The sequence below is a fragment of the Anabrus simplex genome, chromosome 2 (genome assembly GCF_040414725.1).
Source record: "Anabrus simplex isolate iqAnaSimp1 chromosome 2, ASM4041472v1, whole genome shotgun sequence".
NCBI classification, from domain to species: Eukaryota; Metazoa; Arthropoda; class Insecta; order Orthoptera; family Tettigoniidae; genus Anabrus; species Anabrus simplex.
The window spans coordinates 237437425-237457308 of NC_090266.1; the positions used below are offsets into that span (position 1 = coordinate 237437425).

Consider the following 19884-nt stretch of genomic DNA (forward strand, 5'->3'; position numbering starts at 1 on the left):
ATTGATTGTCATTCTACTTTAGTTATTTCTTTATTAGTATAATCTGCTACTAAATGTTTTCTTTTTCAGGTATTTTATTGACATAATTTAATCATAAATTAGTTTCGACAGAATGAAGAATCATAAGTGATGGATTAAGTCGAATCTTCCACAATAGCATAGTATGCTGATTATTATTCATATAAACGCTATTTTGAGAGTTATCCACAGATGAAAGTCAGACGTGCTTATATCGGGGGAAGGTACAAGCCATAATTTGCACTTATTCTCGTATCATCAAGAAATTTCCTTTCCGATTTCCGAAACTCTCTAGTTGTTACAAAATTTTGTTCTAGGTCCATGAATTTGTCTCTCATTAACAGACAAGTACGTTTCTAAAAGCAATGCCGGTATACAGTATGTGTGCGAAATCTGCTAAATGCAACGGTATCTTCAAAAAGAAAATCCTGTAATTCTTCCCGGAATTATAGCACACCATTAACAAATTCTCACAACATGCACGGTAACCTGTGAACTAAGGGGGAATTTTCTATAGTCTAATGTGTGATGCTCTATGAACTAGTAGAGCCACGTTGGTGGAGAAATTTACTAATTGTGAATATTGACAATGTAATGAGTAACATTCTCTCGGCTACGTTTGTAACTCCTTCAGTAATTATAGATGTGCAAGGCTACTCACATTTCTTTGGAGATCGTCCTACTATTCTTTCACGTTCACTTGCACGGAGGTTGCTGCTATTTGAACACTACGTTTTTCCATAGAAATTACGTCGCTTTGATTTCCAATTTTCCGCAAGAACAAGTCGAACTGGCCCATCTTTTAGCAAAAGTCTGATTCAGTCTTCAACTAAGGAAGCGTCTGCTTGAGAATGTTGAGATGTACTATGATATTTTCACTGGCAACATTCATCTATATGTTCCATTAAATCTGCAATCCCTAAATTTCCAAACTGTTCAGATATCCTCAAATCCAGGAGAACGCACTACCGTATTAACCGACTCTTAACCCGTCATTATGCGGGGCTGTAGATGGAGACACTCACTAAAGAATGGATTCGTCATTTTAAAGAATGCATAGTGGCCAAAGTCCACAGCCACGAGAATTCTCCTTTTCATCTATTTCTCTAGCGAGGTGTCCGATTTGCAAACGTACTCATTTGCCATCAAATGACTTGCACCGACCATTTTACATGATAGATTTAAGCCTTCTCAATGGTAGGCCAGACAGCTGAAACAATCACAAAATATATCCTGAAGTCTGGATGACTGCGTTTGGGACACCTGTCAGATTCCGCAAAAATATTGGAGTCAAGCTTGTTCACAGAAGTTTCTTCTCTCTTGAGAATAAAAGCTCTATCACTTTCTACAGGGTACTAACCACAAGAAATAAACTTCGTCGAACGTGTTCACTGTTCTCTCAAATCTGTGCGTTTTCCATTCGATTCATTGTGAACGGACCTTCCTGCAGTACTACGTGGTCTATGTGTTTCCAAGAGGTTGTAACAATACGATATTTGTTGTTGCTGTATATTTTGGTCATCTGTCCATAGACTGGTGTGATGCAGCACTCCATGTCACCCCATCACACGATAACCTTTTACTACTATGTAACTAACTTAGTACATCCTACACCTCCTCTAATCTGTTCGTCATATTCTTGTCTTAGTCCACCCCTACCGTTATCACCGCCTACACTTCCCTCAAAACTAACTGGACAATTCCTGGATGCCTTAAGATGTGTCCTGTCATTCTATCCCTTCTTTTGGTCAAATTGAGCGGAACTTTTCTCCCCTCATCAATTCGATTCAGTATCCCTTCATTCGTGATTCGACCTATTGCCCCCTTCACCCGATGATTATGACGTCGATCTCTTCATCCTGGGATCTGCCTTGGCTGTACTGAAATAAAAATACTCATCGTTGATGACCCTCTTCCTCAGGGGTGGTGACGTTCACTGGACTGTCAAGGTGCTCACGCGATAGGGATATAAATTTACTAGGCTAAACTATACTATCGAAATAACTAAACGATTGGCTCAGACTGAGGTTAAATATATGTATTATTTATTATAAAAGATAAAAAATTGTGATTAACATTTTTATGACGTAAATACAAAAATAATAATTAAGTCAAGTGTGTGTGATGTGCCCAGTGTAAGTGACAGAGAAACCAACCACAAACATAAACAAAGGCAAGTGATTCCATACCAGATGAATTCAAAGTAGGATAACGATGACTAAAATGACTTATCTAACTAATTAAGTATATTATTTATTTTATTTATTTCATGCCTTCATTTGTGGCGAAGTTAAGGCTCACGGCCCTCTCTTACACTTAACCACATATATAATAAACTTTATAAAACAGAATAATGAAATAACCACATATCTAATAAACTTTATAAAACAGAATAATGAAATAATTTAACAAAATATAAATCCTAACCTCATTCATTCTTCCATTCATACTGCCATTCATACAAGCTGGTTATACATTTAATAGGTAATCTCGGCAAGACCGCTTGAAAGAAGCTAAGGAAGTGCAATTCCTAACACTAACTGTAAGGGAATTCCATAGCCTTGCACCAGACACTTGAAAGGAGCGGTTAAATGAAGATGAGCGATGCACAGGAATTGAGAGTGTCGTAGTCGATCGTGTGTTGTGTTCATGAGAGGAGGAGAGTAAATTAAACTTTGAGGATAAATACTGGGATTTAGATTCATTCAGCAGACGAAATACGAGAGTAGCAACGTGAAGATGTCGTAGTTTATCGATTTTTAACCAGGAGAGAAGTTCATAATAGGGGGAGATATGAGTTGAAAATTTAATTGAAAATATAAACCTAATGCATGAGTTCATTGCCCTCTGTAATTTTAGTGTCTGTTCCATGGTGGCATCTATCATTACAATATCACAATAATTAAGTATGGGAAATATGAGGGTCTGGATAAGTTTAATTTTCAAGCTTAGTGGAAGAAGTGATTGGCGAGTTTTGAGAGGGTGAAGTGACGAGTGAATTTTCCTACAGATGCTTGTTATGTGCTCACTCCAATCTAGTGTGTCACTTATGATAATTCCAAGATTTTTTACCGACTTCTGAAATGGTATAGCTACACCACAAAGCGAAAGTGAAGGCAATAATTTCTTATTAAGGATATTTAACTGCCTTTGTTGCCCTATTATAATAGCTTGTGTCTTTTTAGGATTAATTAATAAACAATTCTTATTAGAATAGGAGCTAATCAGATTTAAAATGGAATTCATCTGATGAATTCCAAACTCAATATCAATAGCTTTACAGTGTTAATATATTTGTAGATCATCTGCATATAAATGATACTTACAGTTACTGAACTGAGAAGATATATCATTGATATATAGAGTAAACAGAAGAGGTCCAAGCACGGATCCCTGTGGGACACCTGTTTGCTTCGTCTTCCAGTCTGTGGTAGTTTATGACAACACGTTGTCGCCGATTGGAGAGGTACGAAGCAAAGAGCTGAATAGCAGAGGGACTCAGATTAAATCTTTGTAGTTTCGCTAATAATATGTCAATATTTACTGTGTCAAACGCACTACTGAAGTCAAGTAGAATAAGTATAGTCACTTTCCGCTCATCTATAGCTCATCTAATGTCGTCTGTAATTCTTAGCAGTGCCGTCCCTGTGCTATGTCCTTTCTTGAAACCAGATTGGAAGGGGTCACGCAGAGAATATTTTTCCAGATATTGTTCAAGTTGGCTATAGATCAATTTTTCTAGAGCTTTAGACAGTGCTGAAAGAATGCATATAGGACGAAAGTCGGATGCTACATTAGCTGGCGACCTTTTTGGAACTGGGACAACTTGTGTATCTTTCCATTTTGTCGGAAAATAACTACGGGAGAGGCATGCATTAAATAAGTCAGTAATAACCGGCAATATTATATCCATAATGTTAGTAATAAAGAAAATAGGGATTTCATCAGCCCCTGTTGCATGAGATTTAATTGAAATCAGTACTCGTCTCACTTCAGACTCTGAAACATTTCGAAATTCGAAATATGGACGATCAGATGATTGTTGTCGTATTATAGACTTGATGGTGGCCTGCACTATATCGTGTTCAGGAGTAAAAACATCTGTTGAAATGTGTCTATTAATATCGTCAACCGGTATTTCTGGTTTAGCATGGTTCACAGGAGGCCTTCCAATACCTAATGAATGAAGTTGTCGCCAAGTACTACCAGCGTTTATATTATTGGATAGACGCCGGAAGTAATCGAATTTCTTATTGCGGATAATTTGTTTAATTCGATTACGCAGTACACGGTATTGTTCAAATGTGTCAGCTGATAAATTTCGTTTGTAACGTCTATATAACGAATCACGCTGAGCCATCAAAGATTTAATTTCAGTTGTCAGCCACGGACAGGGCGGCCGTGTTACTTTCACACAGCGCTTAGGAGCATGCTTATTGTAAAGTCCATGAATATGAGAATTAATATTTTCCAGTTTTTCATCTATGTCATTCATTAGTATTATGTCACCCCAAGGACATTTGCATGCATCTTCTTTTAGGTGATTGAAATCTATATTTTTAAAGTCTCTAAAAGTCACGTATTTCGACCTATATTTAGGAACTCTTAGCGAATACGCTAAGTATATAAGGTCATGAGTTGATATTTCAGGAACAGGTATTTGACCGTGTTTAAGAACCTTGTGTGGATTATTGGTTATCATGAGATCAATCAGTGAATCGGAAGAGACGGTGGAAGTATGAACGTGGTTAGTTGGTTCCAAGGGCAATATTGTCATGTCACAGGAGAGAAAAATATTTCGAAAGCGTATTGTTTCACTAGTCCGAGTTAACAAATTTGTATTAAAGTCGCCTAGTATAATCACGTGTTCATAAGATGGTAAAAGTCTCATTAAATCGTCCTCTAACTCACCAATGCCCCCTGCATTTGGAGGCCTATATACAACCCCAATGAGTACTTTAACAGTGTCTATAATAATTTCAACAAACATAAATTCAGGAACAGGATTTGTAGTAGTGGTAGAAGTTTTTACCACTGTACTCCTGAGATTAAGCTTACAAAACAATGCAACACCACCTCCACGCCTGCTCATCCTATCAAATCGATGAATACGATACCCTTGTATTTCAACCATACTGGAAGGAATTGAACTACATAGCCAACTCTCACTTACAGCAATTATATGAAATAAACTGTTTTCAAATATAGCTTTCAGTTCATCATGGTGAGCTACAACAGATTGGCTGTTAACATGAGCACACAACAAAGCGCGTGGAAATGCTTTCACTTCCGTTTCTAAAATACTACGAACAGATAGATCTGAAGAGAGAATCTGGGAAGAAAGAGGGGTAAGAGGAGTAAAACTAGAAGTCGGTGCCAAAGAGAAAGGAGGGGTGGTGTCTGTGTCCAAGTCTATGCTCGCAATAGAAGTGAATGACATTGTTATACTTAAATCCTCAGGCAGAAGTTGAGAATAAACAGATAGCGGCTTACCTCGACATAGCATAAAATATAACTTCCAGCTGATTCACACACACACACACACACACACACACACACTTACTAACCATAACTAACCTAAAACATAGAATTGGCCTAGTATACATTAGCAATAACAAGAACACAATCATAATTATTTCCTAGTGCTTTCGCCTAACCGTCTAATCAAAGAATTTAATTCTGCAGGAGTGTTTAAGTGCATCTTCTTTCCATCGGCTGTGAGGACGATAATCGTGCCATTTTGCGTATAGGTGTTACGCATTCCAAATATATCACGTGCCTTGCGGAACATCTCCTTCCTTGTAGCTGTCAGAGATTCAGTAATAAGAACTTTAGTGCCTTTTAGCAGCCGCTTAGCGCGCCACACTCTATCTCGTTGCTGATATCTAAGAAATTTTATGATAATTGGCCTGTTTCCTGAAGTCACCACATCAGCAGTCGATCTCTGTTGTCGCCCTAATCTGTGACATCGATCGATGCACTCAATATTCAGGTCAATCTGCAGTTTATCTCTGATGGTATCCAAGGCCTTGCTGTACACATCTTCATCAGCAGTCTCCTTAACACCATGCAACAGGAGACAATTGCGTCTGCTGTATTGGGCCGCTTCATCTGACAATGCTTCTTGTATCTCAAGACGCTGTTCAATTTCACTTATACTTCTCTTCAAATCGGATATTTCCGCTGAAATCGATTCTCGAAAGTCACGGAAGTCACTTTCAAGCACACGTAACAACTCTTTGGGATTAGTGGCATTGTTAGTAGTAGCAGTTAGAGCTTCCTCCAGGCGCCCTTGGAATTGAGACATACGTCTTTCAAATTCACTAATCTTCTCATTCACAGCTTTGAGGGTCATGTTTGATGCACTAAAAATGAAATATATATATTCAATAAATCTAGTGGATCCCACTCACGGTAAATATGTGTGATTTTGATATTCGGTAGGCGAATTACGGAGCACTTTCACACACGTTTAACTACATGCTAATTAAACAAATGCAAATATCCTCAGTGTAATCACACCATTTACAAATGAATGACGCACAGCAATCGTCCCTGTAACTTTAACTCAATGGTTACTCATTCATCTGAATCTTTCCTGAAAACTCTTAATGCAATTGTTCACTTAAAACAACATTATTCTTTACCATTTACCAGTATTAATAGGGTTACACATATTCTATAACTCAGAACATTCAATAATTCCTGCGATTAAATAATCCCCTTTACCAAACTCATCTAAAATAAAATTAGATCAATCTTTACATTTATTTACTGATCTCTGATGGCTGAATATCTCCATCTGACATTTCAAAGTTACTCAGAAGAAAAATTGTCAATAAATGGCTATGTTAAGTTTACAAATTTAATGTTAACATCACTGTGTAAAATCATAAGATGGGAGGTCAATAACCTCAAGTTAAATTTGAGTATCTAATCGACTGAACAGCTATTGCATTTAAAACATTTCTACCTGACAAGTGTTGATCATATTCGATCTCTCAGGGACCCAAATTTAGCCAATCTAGACATGACGAAATATCTCTCACATATTCACTATTTCTGAATGAACTCTATTTACTTCAATACATAATGAAAAAAATTATCATAAGGTCCGCTGTTCAGTGATGTCTAAATTATTGTGCTTGTCGTTTAATATGTAATCAAAAAGTGACTCTGAGATGTTGTTTAATTTTGTGGAGGCGAGCTCTCACTACCCTAACCTTAAATCAAACACAGCGAAAATTATTCCGTCATAATCACAGAAAAGCTATCTACAACTCAAATCACAGTCAGTCACCACCTATGCTAAATAAAAATCCAATAAAGAAAATACATCTGAAATAAAGGACAAGAATATGCAAATATTTTACACTAATTTATATACACGCCGATTCACGCACATAGTCGAAACCAAGACAAGATTTAAGTAGACAGTAATTTACATAATTCTACACAGCGTGTTGACTTCAATGTCCAATGATACTTTCATTGAAATCAGCGGCGACCATGACCTATATTTATGTTATTCATGGCTGCCAACTGCTCTAAAAAACTCAAATAACATCTCATGGCAAAATGAAGGGTAATACTCAAAATCAAACATGGTGCAAAAGAAATCTCTCGGATGACGTTCATACAACCCCAATTATAGTGGATCTTGGCCACATCCCAATCTTTCTCAAATTTCTTTAAAAAATGGAAACCATTTGATATTATTATAAAACATCATCTTATCTATGCTGCACGTGTCAGTGTGCCTTATTTATCCATCACGCAATTAAATGTTCGATGATTAGTTGTGCTGGCTGATCATTCAAACTTAGGCCTCTTACATCGTAGTATTGAGCATTTTCTTAACTTCCTAATTCTCCAGTTATTTTTATTAATCATATCGTCGAAGACATCAAATTACACTCATTGCCTCAAGCACATAAACAACTGCACTATTTCTCCATATTCAGAGCTTCGCGCATTTCTTATCTCTCTATTCGTATTATCACTTATCTCACAACTTAACTGGTGTATAAATTATTTCCTTCGTTACTCTCACCTCTCACATCCACATCACATGCTTTTCAGCTAAACCGCTGACCTAGAAATATCTCTTTTATTTCTCTCCGGATAAATTCACGACGAATGCTCATAATTCCTCCTCATAAGGGGCAAAACTAACGTTCAACCTTCCACAACCAATTCATCAACTTGGATGTAGCTACAGTAGCTTCTTTACTTTTATTCCTATTAAAAAGACAACAACATTCTCACTTGGTTTCCACGCCTACCCTGATCATTGGAGATCGCGTAAAATATGCTAACATGACTATCACAATCGCAAGTAGCGGTATTGCATACCACAAAAAAAGAAAATCACAACATCATAAAATACATCTCCCTGCGCGGAAATAAATTTGTGTCATTACCATCATTTACCTCATTACACCACGAGAATAAAAATCTCATTACACCAGGATAATAAAAATTCCTAGAACTTGCCATATTTGAATGTACCATCCAATGGAAAAATCACCATAGTGAAATATACGTTACTCATAGTAAAAAATCTGAGTTAAATGCTGGTGTGAAGAATATCTCCAGTACAATACAACCATCATTATACTTGTGCGTGAACGGTAAACAAAGCTATCTACAAGGTGACGACTGCGACGAAAATGCTACATTACTAACCTTAAGTGACCATTAAATTACAAATCTAAAATCTTAGACAACTCGCGTCCTAAACTAATTGTATTTACATGATTAAAATAAACAACATCTTAGATTGGTATTTTCACTTACTGATTGTAGATTTGCAGGCCGTTTCTTCCATCGTCCTAGTGGCTATTTTAGCTTCAGCCATGGCTGTAGAGATGTAAGATGCCATTATAAACTTGCTGTATCCAGACATAGTTGAGATGTACACTTATTTTTCACACACACGGCACTGGATCTTGGTGCTTATACATTAATTACAAATTGTATATCCTAGATTACCACTATAACTGACATTATTGTGCTTCGCGTACGATTTCACTAATACACTGACCATGAAGACATTACGAAAATATTCCGCCGCCGTTCTGCACAGCTGGGCAAGAGCTATCCCCTGAAGTAACGGTATCTCGGCTTTACCTACCCCCTTCACGAGGTTCCTGCTTGTTTGTTTATATTTCGAGGTCGGCCACCTCGCAATTCCGGGAATTATGCTAGACCGAATGAACTGTCCGTAAATTACACATTCCTCTTCTGGCAGCTCCCTGGGCTACAACTACATCAGACCGTAATCCAGAATAAACATGGCGGACATCGGCGTGCGATATGAGAGGTTGAGGGAATGTTTATTTCGAGTCACCTAAAGAAAATATCACAAGTCGAACGTCATGAAATGCAACTCACTAACTCAAAATATGAATTATTTAACACCAAAAGTAGCATTATAGCGTATTGTAAGTCTAAATGAAATTTCAGAGGAGAAAATAACGAAGGGAGAATTATTGTATCAACGTCAGGTTGAAACAGACAGAGAGTATAAAAATATTTCACATATGAATCTCCGGTCAGCAAATACGATATATAGATGTCACACCACCATTAACCACAGCCCATTATGTAAAACACCCAAACAAATTTCTCCAACAAAATTTCAATCCTCCAAAATCCATCTGTATTGTTGAGTAGGTACAAGCGATATTTGTATGATACACTTGACCATCTAAAGCACTCGTCAGCTTAAAATTCACCAGAATTGATGGCATAATTGTATTTTATATAAAAGAACACAATCCTCATGTTCACTCCACGGAAAATGGGGTTAGGTTTAGTTTACGCATGTTCATTGTAAAACGTTGAAAATTTATTATATCATTCTTGCGCCACCGTTTAAGATTAATTTAGTCCCTAAATCATAAATTTTAGTCATGATTTCTGGGACTGATTTAATGTTCTTTGTAGTAAGGTACGTTGGCTGATAAGGCAAATGCTAGGATAGGCATCATTAGTTTAAACTTCGGAAGTTTGCGCGGCACTCGAATTAGATCACCATCTTCTATGGGTATATAATGTCTTCCCTAACAATACATTTGATTTCAAAAATGATAAAATGATTAATCCACACAACATTGTTAGTCCTATGATTCGGTTCGAAGTTTTCCTTACGAACGCTCTTAACCCAATTTTGTTTTAATACTAGGTCTTTTGGAAACGGGAACACTTAAGCTCTTACTTACATCCAGGCACACAGCACATTAAACTATAAACATATTGCATAGGTAACTAAAAATGAAGAAAAAAAACTTTCAGAGAAGAACACGAGAATCAACATCCTAACCTTACCACCACCGATATTGTTAGAATAAATAAGCTCTTTGAGAACAAATAGCTTCTTACGGCACTGAAAGAGGATCTGTAACCTTCTTAAGACTATAAATAAATATAATATACGATTAATAATATTCAAATTTCCGTTAATATTTGGTAACAACACGGCTTACACAAATCAAAACAAACGCATGCTAGCACTCCAGCTGCCATCATTATGGACAGTTTCGATAGGTCGGTTAAGGTCTGATATATTGTAGTTGGTCTTGGCTTGACCAAACAATAATAGTAACCAAGCCTGTCCTTCCGTATTTTGTGGCTTGCCGCCGGTTTTGTATTGAAGCTGCCTTATATTTCTACAAAAGTCATCGCCACATGAAATGCTGTCGAATTTGTGAGTGTTAAAGTTTGTGCGATAAGGCATGGAATTGATAACCTGTCACAGTTATATTTGTTATGTGTATTGTCCCACTAGAATTCCTATTCTGATTAAATACCTCCTCTGCTTTGAGCACTGTGCCCTAATAGTCTTACGTTACTTGTCAGCCTGAAACGCTTGAAAGTTAATGTTTACATCACTGCCTATGAGTTATCACAGCAAAGTCGAAATTAATGTTCCCATCAGAGTTTATGTTATAGCAGCAAAATTTAAAGTTTGTAAGTAACTTACTCAACCGTTGAAAAGATTTTGAGTTGGCGAATTACAATACATTGATACAACACACTCTGCGCACTGAAGCAACACTGATACTCTTGAACAACACTGAGGTTTTGAGAGAGAATGCGGTAGACGGGTCTATTTTGTATGTTCTGGGCCACCACGGGGCTCCGCATCCTACCCTCAGGGGTTTTACTTACTAGTATATGTCCGCATTTGCGCGTGGCTTTCTTCAGCAGAAATATTTTTTTACATACATGTCGTACACCTATTTTTACAAGTATTTCTGAAGACACAATATTACTGCAAACACTCTGACGGACGTTACATTAACCAACGATCGTAGAGTTATTGACTTGTAAGCGACCATGGCACCATTTTCTCTTGACGATGTACTGTAGTTGGGCGTAAATTGACAACACGTAATCCAGAGCGCGGGATCTGCTTTTCACCGACGCACTTTCTCAATTAAACTTATTATACAAGTAATTAAGTACAAAAATTTCATGGAAAATCCGCTATTTCCTCCTGCTGTCGGGATCACCCTGCTTCTGCTTTTACATTGTCCAGATATCCAAGATTGACTAAATTATTTGAGGTTTTGGTTCTAAATATGTATTTTTAAGCGTTGCCATTGGCTGAATATTTCTTGAGGGTATGTGACGTACTTCTGGATGGACTCAACCACTAGTTGTCAAGGGGTGTTTGGTATCATTTTATCCTTGTTCCACACTATGCTTTGTCTCCTCTTGGCGAAACGTACAACTTGACGTTTTACCATAATGCCACTGTCTGCTGTACATTTCATAACATTTTCGAGGTATGTTTGCTGTCGCTCACAATCCTGTGTGTTATTTATTACTCTATACAATATAACATAATCCGCAAAAAAAAAAGCTTTATCTGTGATTCCACTTCTTTACTCATTTGATTAACGCATATAAGGAAACATAAAGGTCCAGTATTACTGCCTTGTGCAATTCCTCTCTTATTCATTAGGATCAGACAATGCTTCACCTACTTTTATTTTGTAAGTTCTGTTTTCTAGAAATTTGCCACCCATTCAATCACCCTTTCTTCTAGTCCAATAGTCTTCCTTTTTTTTTTTTTTTTAATAATCTCCCATGACCTACCTTATCAAAACCCTTGGATAGGTCAATAGTGACACAAACCATTTGACCTCCAGAATCTAAAATAGCTGTTGTATATTGCTGGAATTCAACCAGATGAGTTTCTCTGGAATAACCCTTCCGAAACCCGAACTGCCTTCTCTCAAACCAGTCAGTAATTGGCAAACGTGTCTAATGCAGTCGGAAATAATGCTTTCCCAGAGCTTACATGCAACACATGTCAAGCTGACTGGTCTGTAATTAACCGCTTTATGTTTATCACCCATTCCTTTGTACATTGGAACTATTATTGCTACTCTCCATTCATTTGACATAGTTCCTTCATGCAAACAGTAATCACGTAAGTACTTCAGATATGGTAGTATAACCAAACCCATAGCCTAATTATTTCCCCTGAATTTTTGTCAGTTCCGTCCGCTTTTCTAGCTTTCAACTTTTGCATAGTTTTTTAAATATAAATATTAGTACTTCGCAAGTATTCTTTTCCTTAAGTCCGAGGGACATCTAGAACATGACATGGAACTCATGGAGCAGACGCCTTATAAAGGAGTGTTAACGGCCATACATGCAGTTATTCAGGCATGTAACCCGTCGTGCAAATGCTGAATATCTCACTGGGGTACGGCATCCTACGCTCGCTGCACTTCTTGGCGTAGCTCGGTGATGGTCATTGCTAGATTTGAGCTGGACGTCAGGCGCTATCTTATTTTGTCTTATACATGCTCAGTGAGGTCTGGAGATCTGGCAGACAAAGGCAGAATGCGTGCAGCGTGTAGAGCACGATGCGTTGCCCCAGTGACGTGAAGACACGCGTCATCGTGCTGGGAGCTAGTTTCAAGCAGTGTGTCGAGATGCGTTTGGAGGACGGGATTGTCAAGTTAACGGGTGTACGACGCACTTGTCATGTTCCCCAGAAAAGATACCTGAGGTGGTAGTGATATATAGCTTATCGCCATCGTCTTCCGGGCATTACAGATACACTCTGTGATATACACGCAATGGAATCGCACAGCCGACCTGTGATAAAACACTTGCTGCGATGGCTGCAAACCAGTGCAGGCAAGTGGTGCCTTTCCACGTATGATCAGAGAGCCCTGCACACGCGAAAACAAATTGTGTTGTAAAGCCCGTATAGTCTTCAAATCAATTCCGCTAGTGCACTTAGAATACTTTCATTTCCTCACTTCATATTTCAAGACGTACCATGACAACAGAATTGAAATACATCCTTATTATATTTTTAGTCTTAAAGTATGACAATAATAAAGACCGTCAGGATTAATGAAGCGTCTTTTACAACTTGTTGATTAAAAGAAAACGATGTGCTATTTTCACTCGAATAACAATACCACATAGCGACAATTCTCCAAAACGTCACTTTATTGTTCAACTGGTGTTCGTCATCGTCTTTCAGGCATTCCAGACACTCTGTGATATACAGAAAATGAAATCGAGCAGCCAACTGCACTTATTGTAACCTGTAAAATTACAGGCCCACAAGGTTCATAATTGAAGCTACCTGGGGAGTAGTGAAACAGCTTGTAAATCATGTGATGTGTACAGAACTTAGAAACTGAGATAACTTTGAAAACGAACGTTTAAAGCGTAAATTTCGTAAATACTGCGGACTCTACAGCACTTATAATGATGATTATATCAGTTCGGTATGTGGGCCATTTCATCGTGACCGGTCACCTGATAAATATTAGGCCTATGCCGTTTCTTACAGAACATGAATGGTCTCATAGTATTTATCGACATGTTCCAAAAGGCTATAGTTTTATTTAGCATGCAAAATATTTGAACTTCTAAGCAATGTACTTGTAAAATATTTAGCACAGCTAATTAACCTTAATTGACCACAATGTCGCTACTGTACAATTCATATCGAACGAACTGCGTCATGTCATTACCTGATAATACTGCCCAACAGCTTCATTATCAAACCACAACAAACTAACCAGCACAGCAATTTCAAATTTTCAGGTGCATAAACTGTATGGGAGGATTCTGAATGGTCCAACGCTACTATAAATTATTTTATAAAAATGATGTGCAATACACAGGTTCTTACCCATTCTTCGCAAAGTTTATGCACATATCAACCATCAGCTTCGTCATATCTCGATCTTCCTGAGTCTGTTGAGTGTTGGAAAATTTCATATCCAGTATATATGCTGTGTCATCTGCGTGGCTCACACCTAAACAAAAGAATGGAATAAGTTCAGTTTTTACACAACATCCAACCCGTTAAGGCAATCTCATCAGTTTCACGTTGCCACAAATATTAATATCCGTATAACTACAATCACATGAAGTTCACAACGAAAATTAATTCACACTGAAGCTACTTGCGAAGCAGTGAAACAGCTTGTAAATCACGCGATGTGTATGAAGCTTACAAACTGAGATAGCCTTAAAACCTTCCATTGCTACTAATGCACTACAAAGGATATTTCGCAATTATGTGTTAGACATTAAAGAAGAGAGCAGAATCAGACAACTCGTTAACATAACAGTGAACACACATTTAATTAGAAAGAGTAACTATTTACTATTGGACAGTTCTGCACCGGGCGAGTTGGCTGTGCGCGTAGAGGCGCGCGGCTGTGAGCTTGCATCCGGGAGATAGTAGGTTCGAATCCCACTATCGGCAGCCCTGAAGATGGTTTTCCGTGGTTTCCCATTTTCACACCAGGCAAATGCTGGGGCTGTACCTTAATTAAGGCCACGGCCGCTTCCTTCCAACTCCTAGGCCTTTCCTATCCCATCGTCGCCATAAGACCTATCTGTGTCGGTGCGACGTAAAGCCCCTAGCAAAAAAAAAATTGGACAGTTCTGCCACCACCGGTCCACCGATGGCTCCTAAAGAGGCCCCAGCCGGCGGGTGACGTCACAGCGCGGGCGATTTGAAATGCGGACTTCTTGATGTGTATGCTTTACCTCACATGACGTCATTACCTAACGCTGGCTACGTGCACCTTACAGACCGGGCGAGTTGGTCGTGCGGTTAGAAGCGCGCAGCTGAGAGCTTGCATCCCGGAGATAGTGGGTTCGAACCCCACTGTCGGCAGCCCTAAAGATGGTTTTCCGTGGTTTCCCATCTTCACACCAGTCAAATGCTGGGACTGTGCCTTAATCAAGGCCATGGCCGCTTCCTTCCCACCCCTAGGCTTTCTTATCCCATCATCGCCATAAGACCTAAAAGTGTCGGTACGACGTAAAACAAATTGTAAAAAAAAAAGAAAGAGTGCTTTCCCAGAGCTTACAAACGACCCGTGTCAAGCTGAATGGCAACTGCTTGATAGTCGAGAAATTCCGTTGTCTACCAGTAGAAGAAGTATAGAAAAGGTTAGATCTTTTATAAAACCTAATTTCGGAATAAATTCAGATTGGCAATATACTTTGAAATGTGAAATACAGTAGTTCTGAGGAAATCATATCCGCTGCTCGCGCAAGAATTCGATATTTCTTTGTTATCTATCGCGAGAGATATTACAACATGCAAGGTTCCTTCATCCATAAGGTCCATTAAAGCCTTACGACCTGATCGCTTGATTGTTTGCTTGAAGTTTGGTCAGTGGAATTTACGGACACTAAATTTTACGAGCAATGAATTTTGGTTCCTTCTTTACGGTTAGGGAAACGCTCCGAATTCACATCATTTACAAACCAAAGGTCTTCATGTAATTCACACTGGATACAGAATTATATTTTTATGATACGGTGAAGCAGAAGCTCTGTGTAACCGACCAAACGCTGATATGCTCACAATAGGAGAATACTAACTGATACTAACATGCCTGATATACACCTAAAAATCAAAAATCCAAACCCCATGGCACTACAGCCCTTGAAGGGCCTTGGCCTACCAAGCGACCGCTGCTCAGCCCGAAGATTACGAGGTGTCGTGTGGTCAGCACGACGAATCCTCTTGGCCGTTATTCTTGGTTTTCTACACCGGGGCCGCTATCTCACCGTCAGATAGCTCCTCAATTCTAATCGCGTAGGCTGAGTGGACCTCGACCCAGCCCTCAGGTCGAGGTAAAAGTCCCTGCCCTGGCCGGGAATCGAACCCGGAGTCTCCGGGTAAGAGGCAGGTACGCTACCCCTACACTATGGGGCCCTGGTATATGTCTACAGTACCTAAATCAACATCAGTTCGGGACAAAATTAGATTGACTGTCTTTTCCCCTGCAAACCTTCATCGAACTTAATTTGAAAGTCGGGTACGTAAATAATCGCTTACAATGAATTAATACGTTAAAGGTATCAGTGAAATCTCCACACCGTCTGACAATCACAAATGTTAAAGAGAGACTATTTTCCAGTTCAACATTGTGATGTAAATTTGACCCATATACGTATCCCTTCCAAAAGAAGCGGCGCCTTTGAACTATATCACAACACTACGAATGGATGTCGTACATGAGGAAGAAGACAACTCAACACGTGGATATAGTAGTACTGGGTGAAACATTTATACATTTTAAACATAATATAAAGTGTCGTCTTTAATGAAAAAGCACTTTCATGAGACTGTTGGTTTATATACCAACATTGTAAGTTACAGGACATGTTCTAATACATTTTACATTTTAACTGAAGATATGAATTCCCAGTCAGAGTCATCTATGTGCAAAAACACTTTTGCCTCAGATTTTAGGATCTTAAGAAAGATTTATAATATATGATCACTTACGAGGCATTATTAACTGATGCTAACATGCCTGATATATACCTACCTAAATTAACATCAGTTCTGGACATAAAGTTCGATTGGCTGTCTTTTCCTCTGTAAGAGAATTTGTAGAAATATACGGGAGATGTATTTGCTTTTGCCATTAATCGGGCTGCACGTTCAATATCATACACAAATATGCGGTCTCCAGCCATCTGAAAATGAATAAACAAAATTAACAATGAAAGGGACGTTCTGAATCAACTTTAGCTGCAATTCATCATCATCATCATCATCATCATCATCATCATCATCTGTTTACCCTCCAGGTTCGGCTTTTCCCTCGGACTCAGCGAGGGGTCCCACCTCTACCGCCTCAAGGGCAGTGTCCTGGAGCTTCAGATTCTTGGTCGGGGATACAACTGGGGAGAATGACCAATACCTCGCCCAGGCGGCCTCACCTGCTATGCTGAACAGGGGCAGATTGGAAGGGATAGGCAAGGAAGAGGGAAGGAAGCGGCCGTGGCCTTAAGTTAGGTACCATCCCGGCATTCGCCTGGAGGAGAAGTGGGAAACCACGGAAAACCACTTCCAGGATGGCTGAGGTGGAAATCGAACCCACCTCTACTCAGTTGACCTCCCGAGGCTGAGTGGACCCCGTTCCAGCCTTCGTGCCACTTTTCAAATTTCGTGGCAGAGCCGGGAATCGAACCCGGACCTCCGGGGGTGGCAGCTAATCACACTAACCACTACCCCACAGAGGCGGACTTTAGCTGCAATTAAACAACAAAATAAGCATGAAAAATATTCTGAGGTTTCTTGAGACAGAAAAGATTTCAGAGTTAAATAGCATGCTTCAAGTTAAACGTCTATAACAGCTCCTTAATATCTTCCTGGTAGATTAAAAATGAAACTCTATGACAAGGTTTTGGTTATGAACTCTAATATAACAGAAGACCTAAAATTCCCTTAATATCACTTTATTATTACATAGATTGTTCATGAACATGCATACTCACTTGTGTAAGTTCCTTCACAGTTTGCATGGAGATGGGTTTATTTTTAAAGTAAAATTTACGAATTTTATTAGCAACGTTCTTGTGCTCACTTCGTGGTACAGTGAAATTGTAGAATAACAAATGAGGTGCAATCTCCGGGAATTTGTCGTCAAGTTCCTTCAACACATCTTCTTTTGTAGCAAAATCTGTAAAATAAATTGGGAATATTTTCCAGTTTAGTTACGATTATACATATTTATAAATATTAGTTTAAGTCTACTACTTGCTCCTCCTCACTTCAACTCCTTAACTGTCAAGAGAAACATTAGATCTCCCACATTTGTTTAAAGTAAAGGCATACAATATTTCCTCACTTGTGCAGAAATGACGGTACGCAGTTACTAATGTGCAGTTGAAAATGAAAATATAGCGTGGGCTTTATTGTTCGAAACCACCCTCATGAAATTTTCACAAATAAAACATTTGACCCCTTATTCAAGTTGATAAAGACGACAGGACAGGAACATTCAATTGCTCAAACAAGTCATTTATTGAAAGACGATAGATAAAAGTACTAGAAAAGTATCAGAGGCGTAAGCACCCGTCTCTTCTCCTTCTTCTACTTCTTAATCTGCTCACACTCCAGGGTTGGTTATTCCCTCGGACTCAGCGAGGGATCACACCTCTACAGCCTCAAGGGCAGTGTCCAGGAGCGTAAGACATTGGGTCAGTGATACAACTGTGGGGAGAACCAGTGCCTCACCGAGGCAGCCTCACCTGCTATGCCGAACAGGGGCCTTGTGAGAGGATGGGAAGATTGGAAGGGATAGAAAAGGAAGAGGGAAGGAATCAGCCGTGGCCTTAAGCCAGTTACCATCGAGGCATTTGCCTGGAGGAGAAGTGGGAAACCACGGAAAACCACTTCGAGGATGGCTGAGGAGGGAATCGAACCCTTCTCTAGTCACTTGACCTTCCAGTGGATCCCGTTCCAACCCTCGTACCACTTTTCAAATTTCATGGCAGAGCCGGGAATCGAACCCGGGCCTCCCGGATGTGGCAGCTAATCGTACTAACCACTACACCACAGAGGCGGACAAGCACTCGTCTCACATACCATAATTCAGGAGAGATTTGCAATACTTCTTTTTATTATTTACTTTACTTCGTACCGACACAGATAGATCTTATGGCGACGATTGGATAGGAAGGGGCTAGGAGTGGTAAGGAAGCAGCCGTGGCCTTAATTAAGTTACAGCCCCTGCATTTGCCTTGTGTGGAAATGGGAAACCACGCAAAACCATTTCAGGGCTGCCAACAGTGGGGTTCGAATCCATTATCACCCGGATGCGAGCTCACAGCTGGGCGCACCTAGCCCCACGGTCAACTCGCCCTGTGATTTGCAATACAATGATGGAGGAAAACAGATTCACTTTTGAACTTCTATTTCTATGCACACATTCCTACTGTATGATATGTTATCAAAAAACTGTACAACAAATTTTAATAACCCAATGTTGTTAACATTACTGTTTTTGTTTTCCCAGAGGATACTGCTACACTGTTGTAAAATTGAAAACATATATTGCGTCAACTGCATTAATTCTATCACTCTTGACCATTGACCTTTGGTACTGCAATCGTTACACGATACTCTACTGGACTGACAGATGAATAGTTTGAAATTTAAAACAAAGTGTTTCATATCTTTTTGTGACATTGCTTAATATTTATAACACTGACAATATCTTATTTACGCCACATTAATTTTAGTACTGTACCCACCAGAACCATATGGGTTGGTTCACCACGGCTGCATTATGTTTTCGGAGGTATATAAAATATACTCCTGTAGCAAAAATATTCGAGGCAGCATTTTTCAAATTTATTGCCACAGATACTCTTATGCTTAAGTCATTTCATCGCAAATTCTGTACCCATTACAAAGTTCACATGCGATATTGATTAAGTGAATGCTTCGGTAACTAAACACCAGTAAATAAGCTATGTGCATTTCTCAAGAGCGATAACACTGAAATACTGAAAAACATGTTTTTTTGGTACTGCAATCATTACACGATACTG

General features: G+C 39.0%; 1 protein-coding gene across 1 annotated transcript in view; it reads right to left on the bottom strand.

Annotated features, from left to right (window-relative positions):
• Positions 1 to 19884, bottom strand: part of LOC136864020 (venom carboxylesterase-6) — a 137602-nt gene that overhangs the window by 11025 nt on the left and 106693 nt on the right. The window contains exons 7-9 of the mRNA XM_067140521.2: positions 17824 to 18008; positions 16869 to 17019; positions 14198 to 14324 (exon numbers count right to left, since the gene is read on the bottom strand). Coding sequence (XP_066996622.2) covers positions 14198 to 14324; positions 16869 to 17019; positions 17824 to 18008 — 463 coding nt within the window. The remainder of the gene's footprint in view (positions 1 to 14197; positions 14325 to 16868; positions 17020 to 17823; positions 18009 to 19884) is intronic.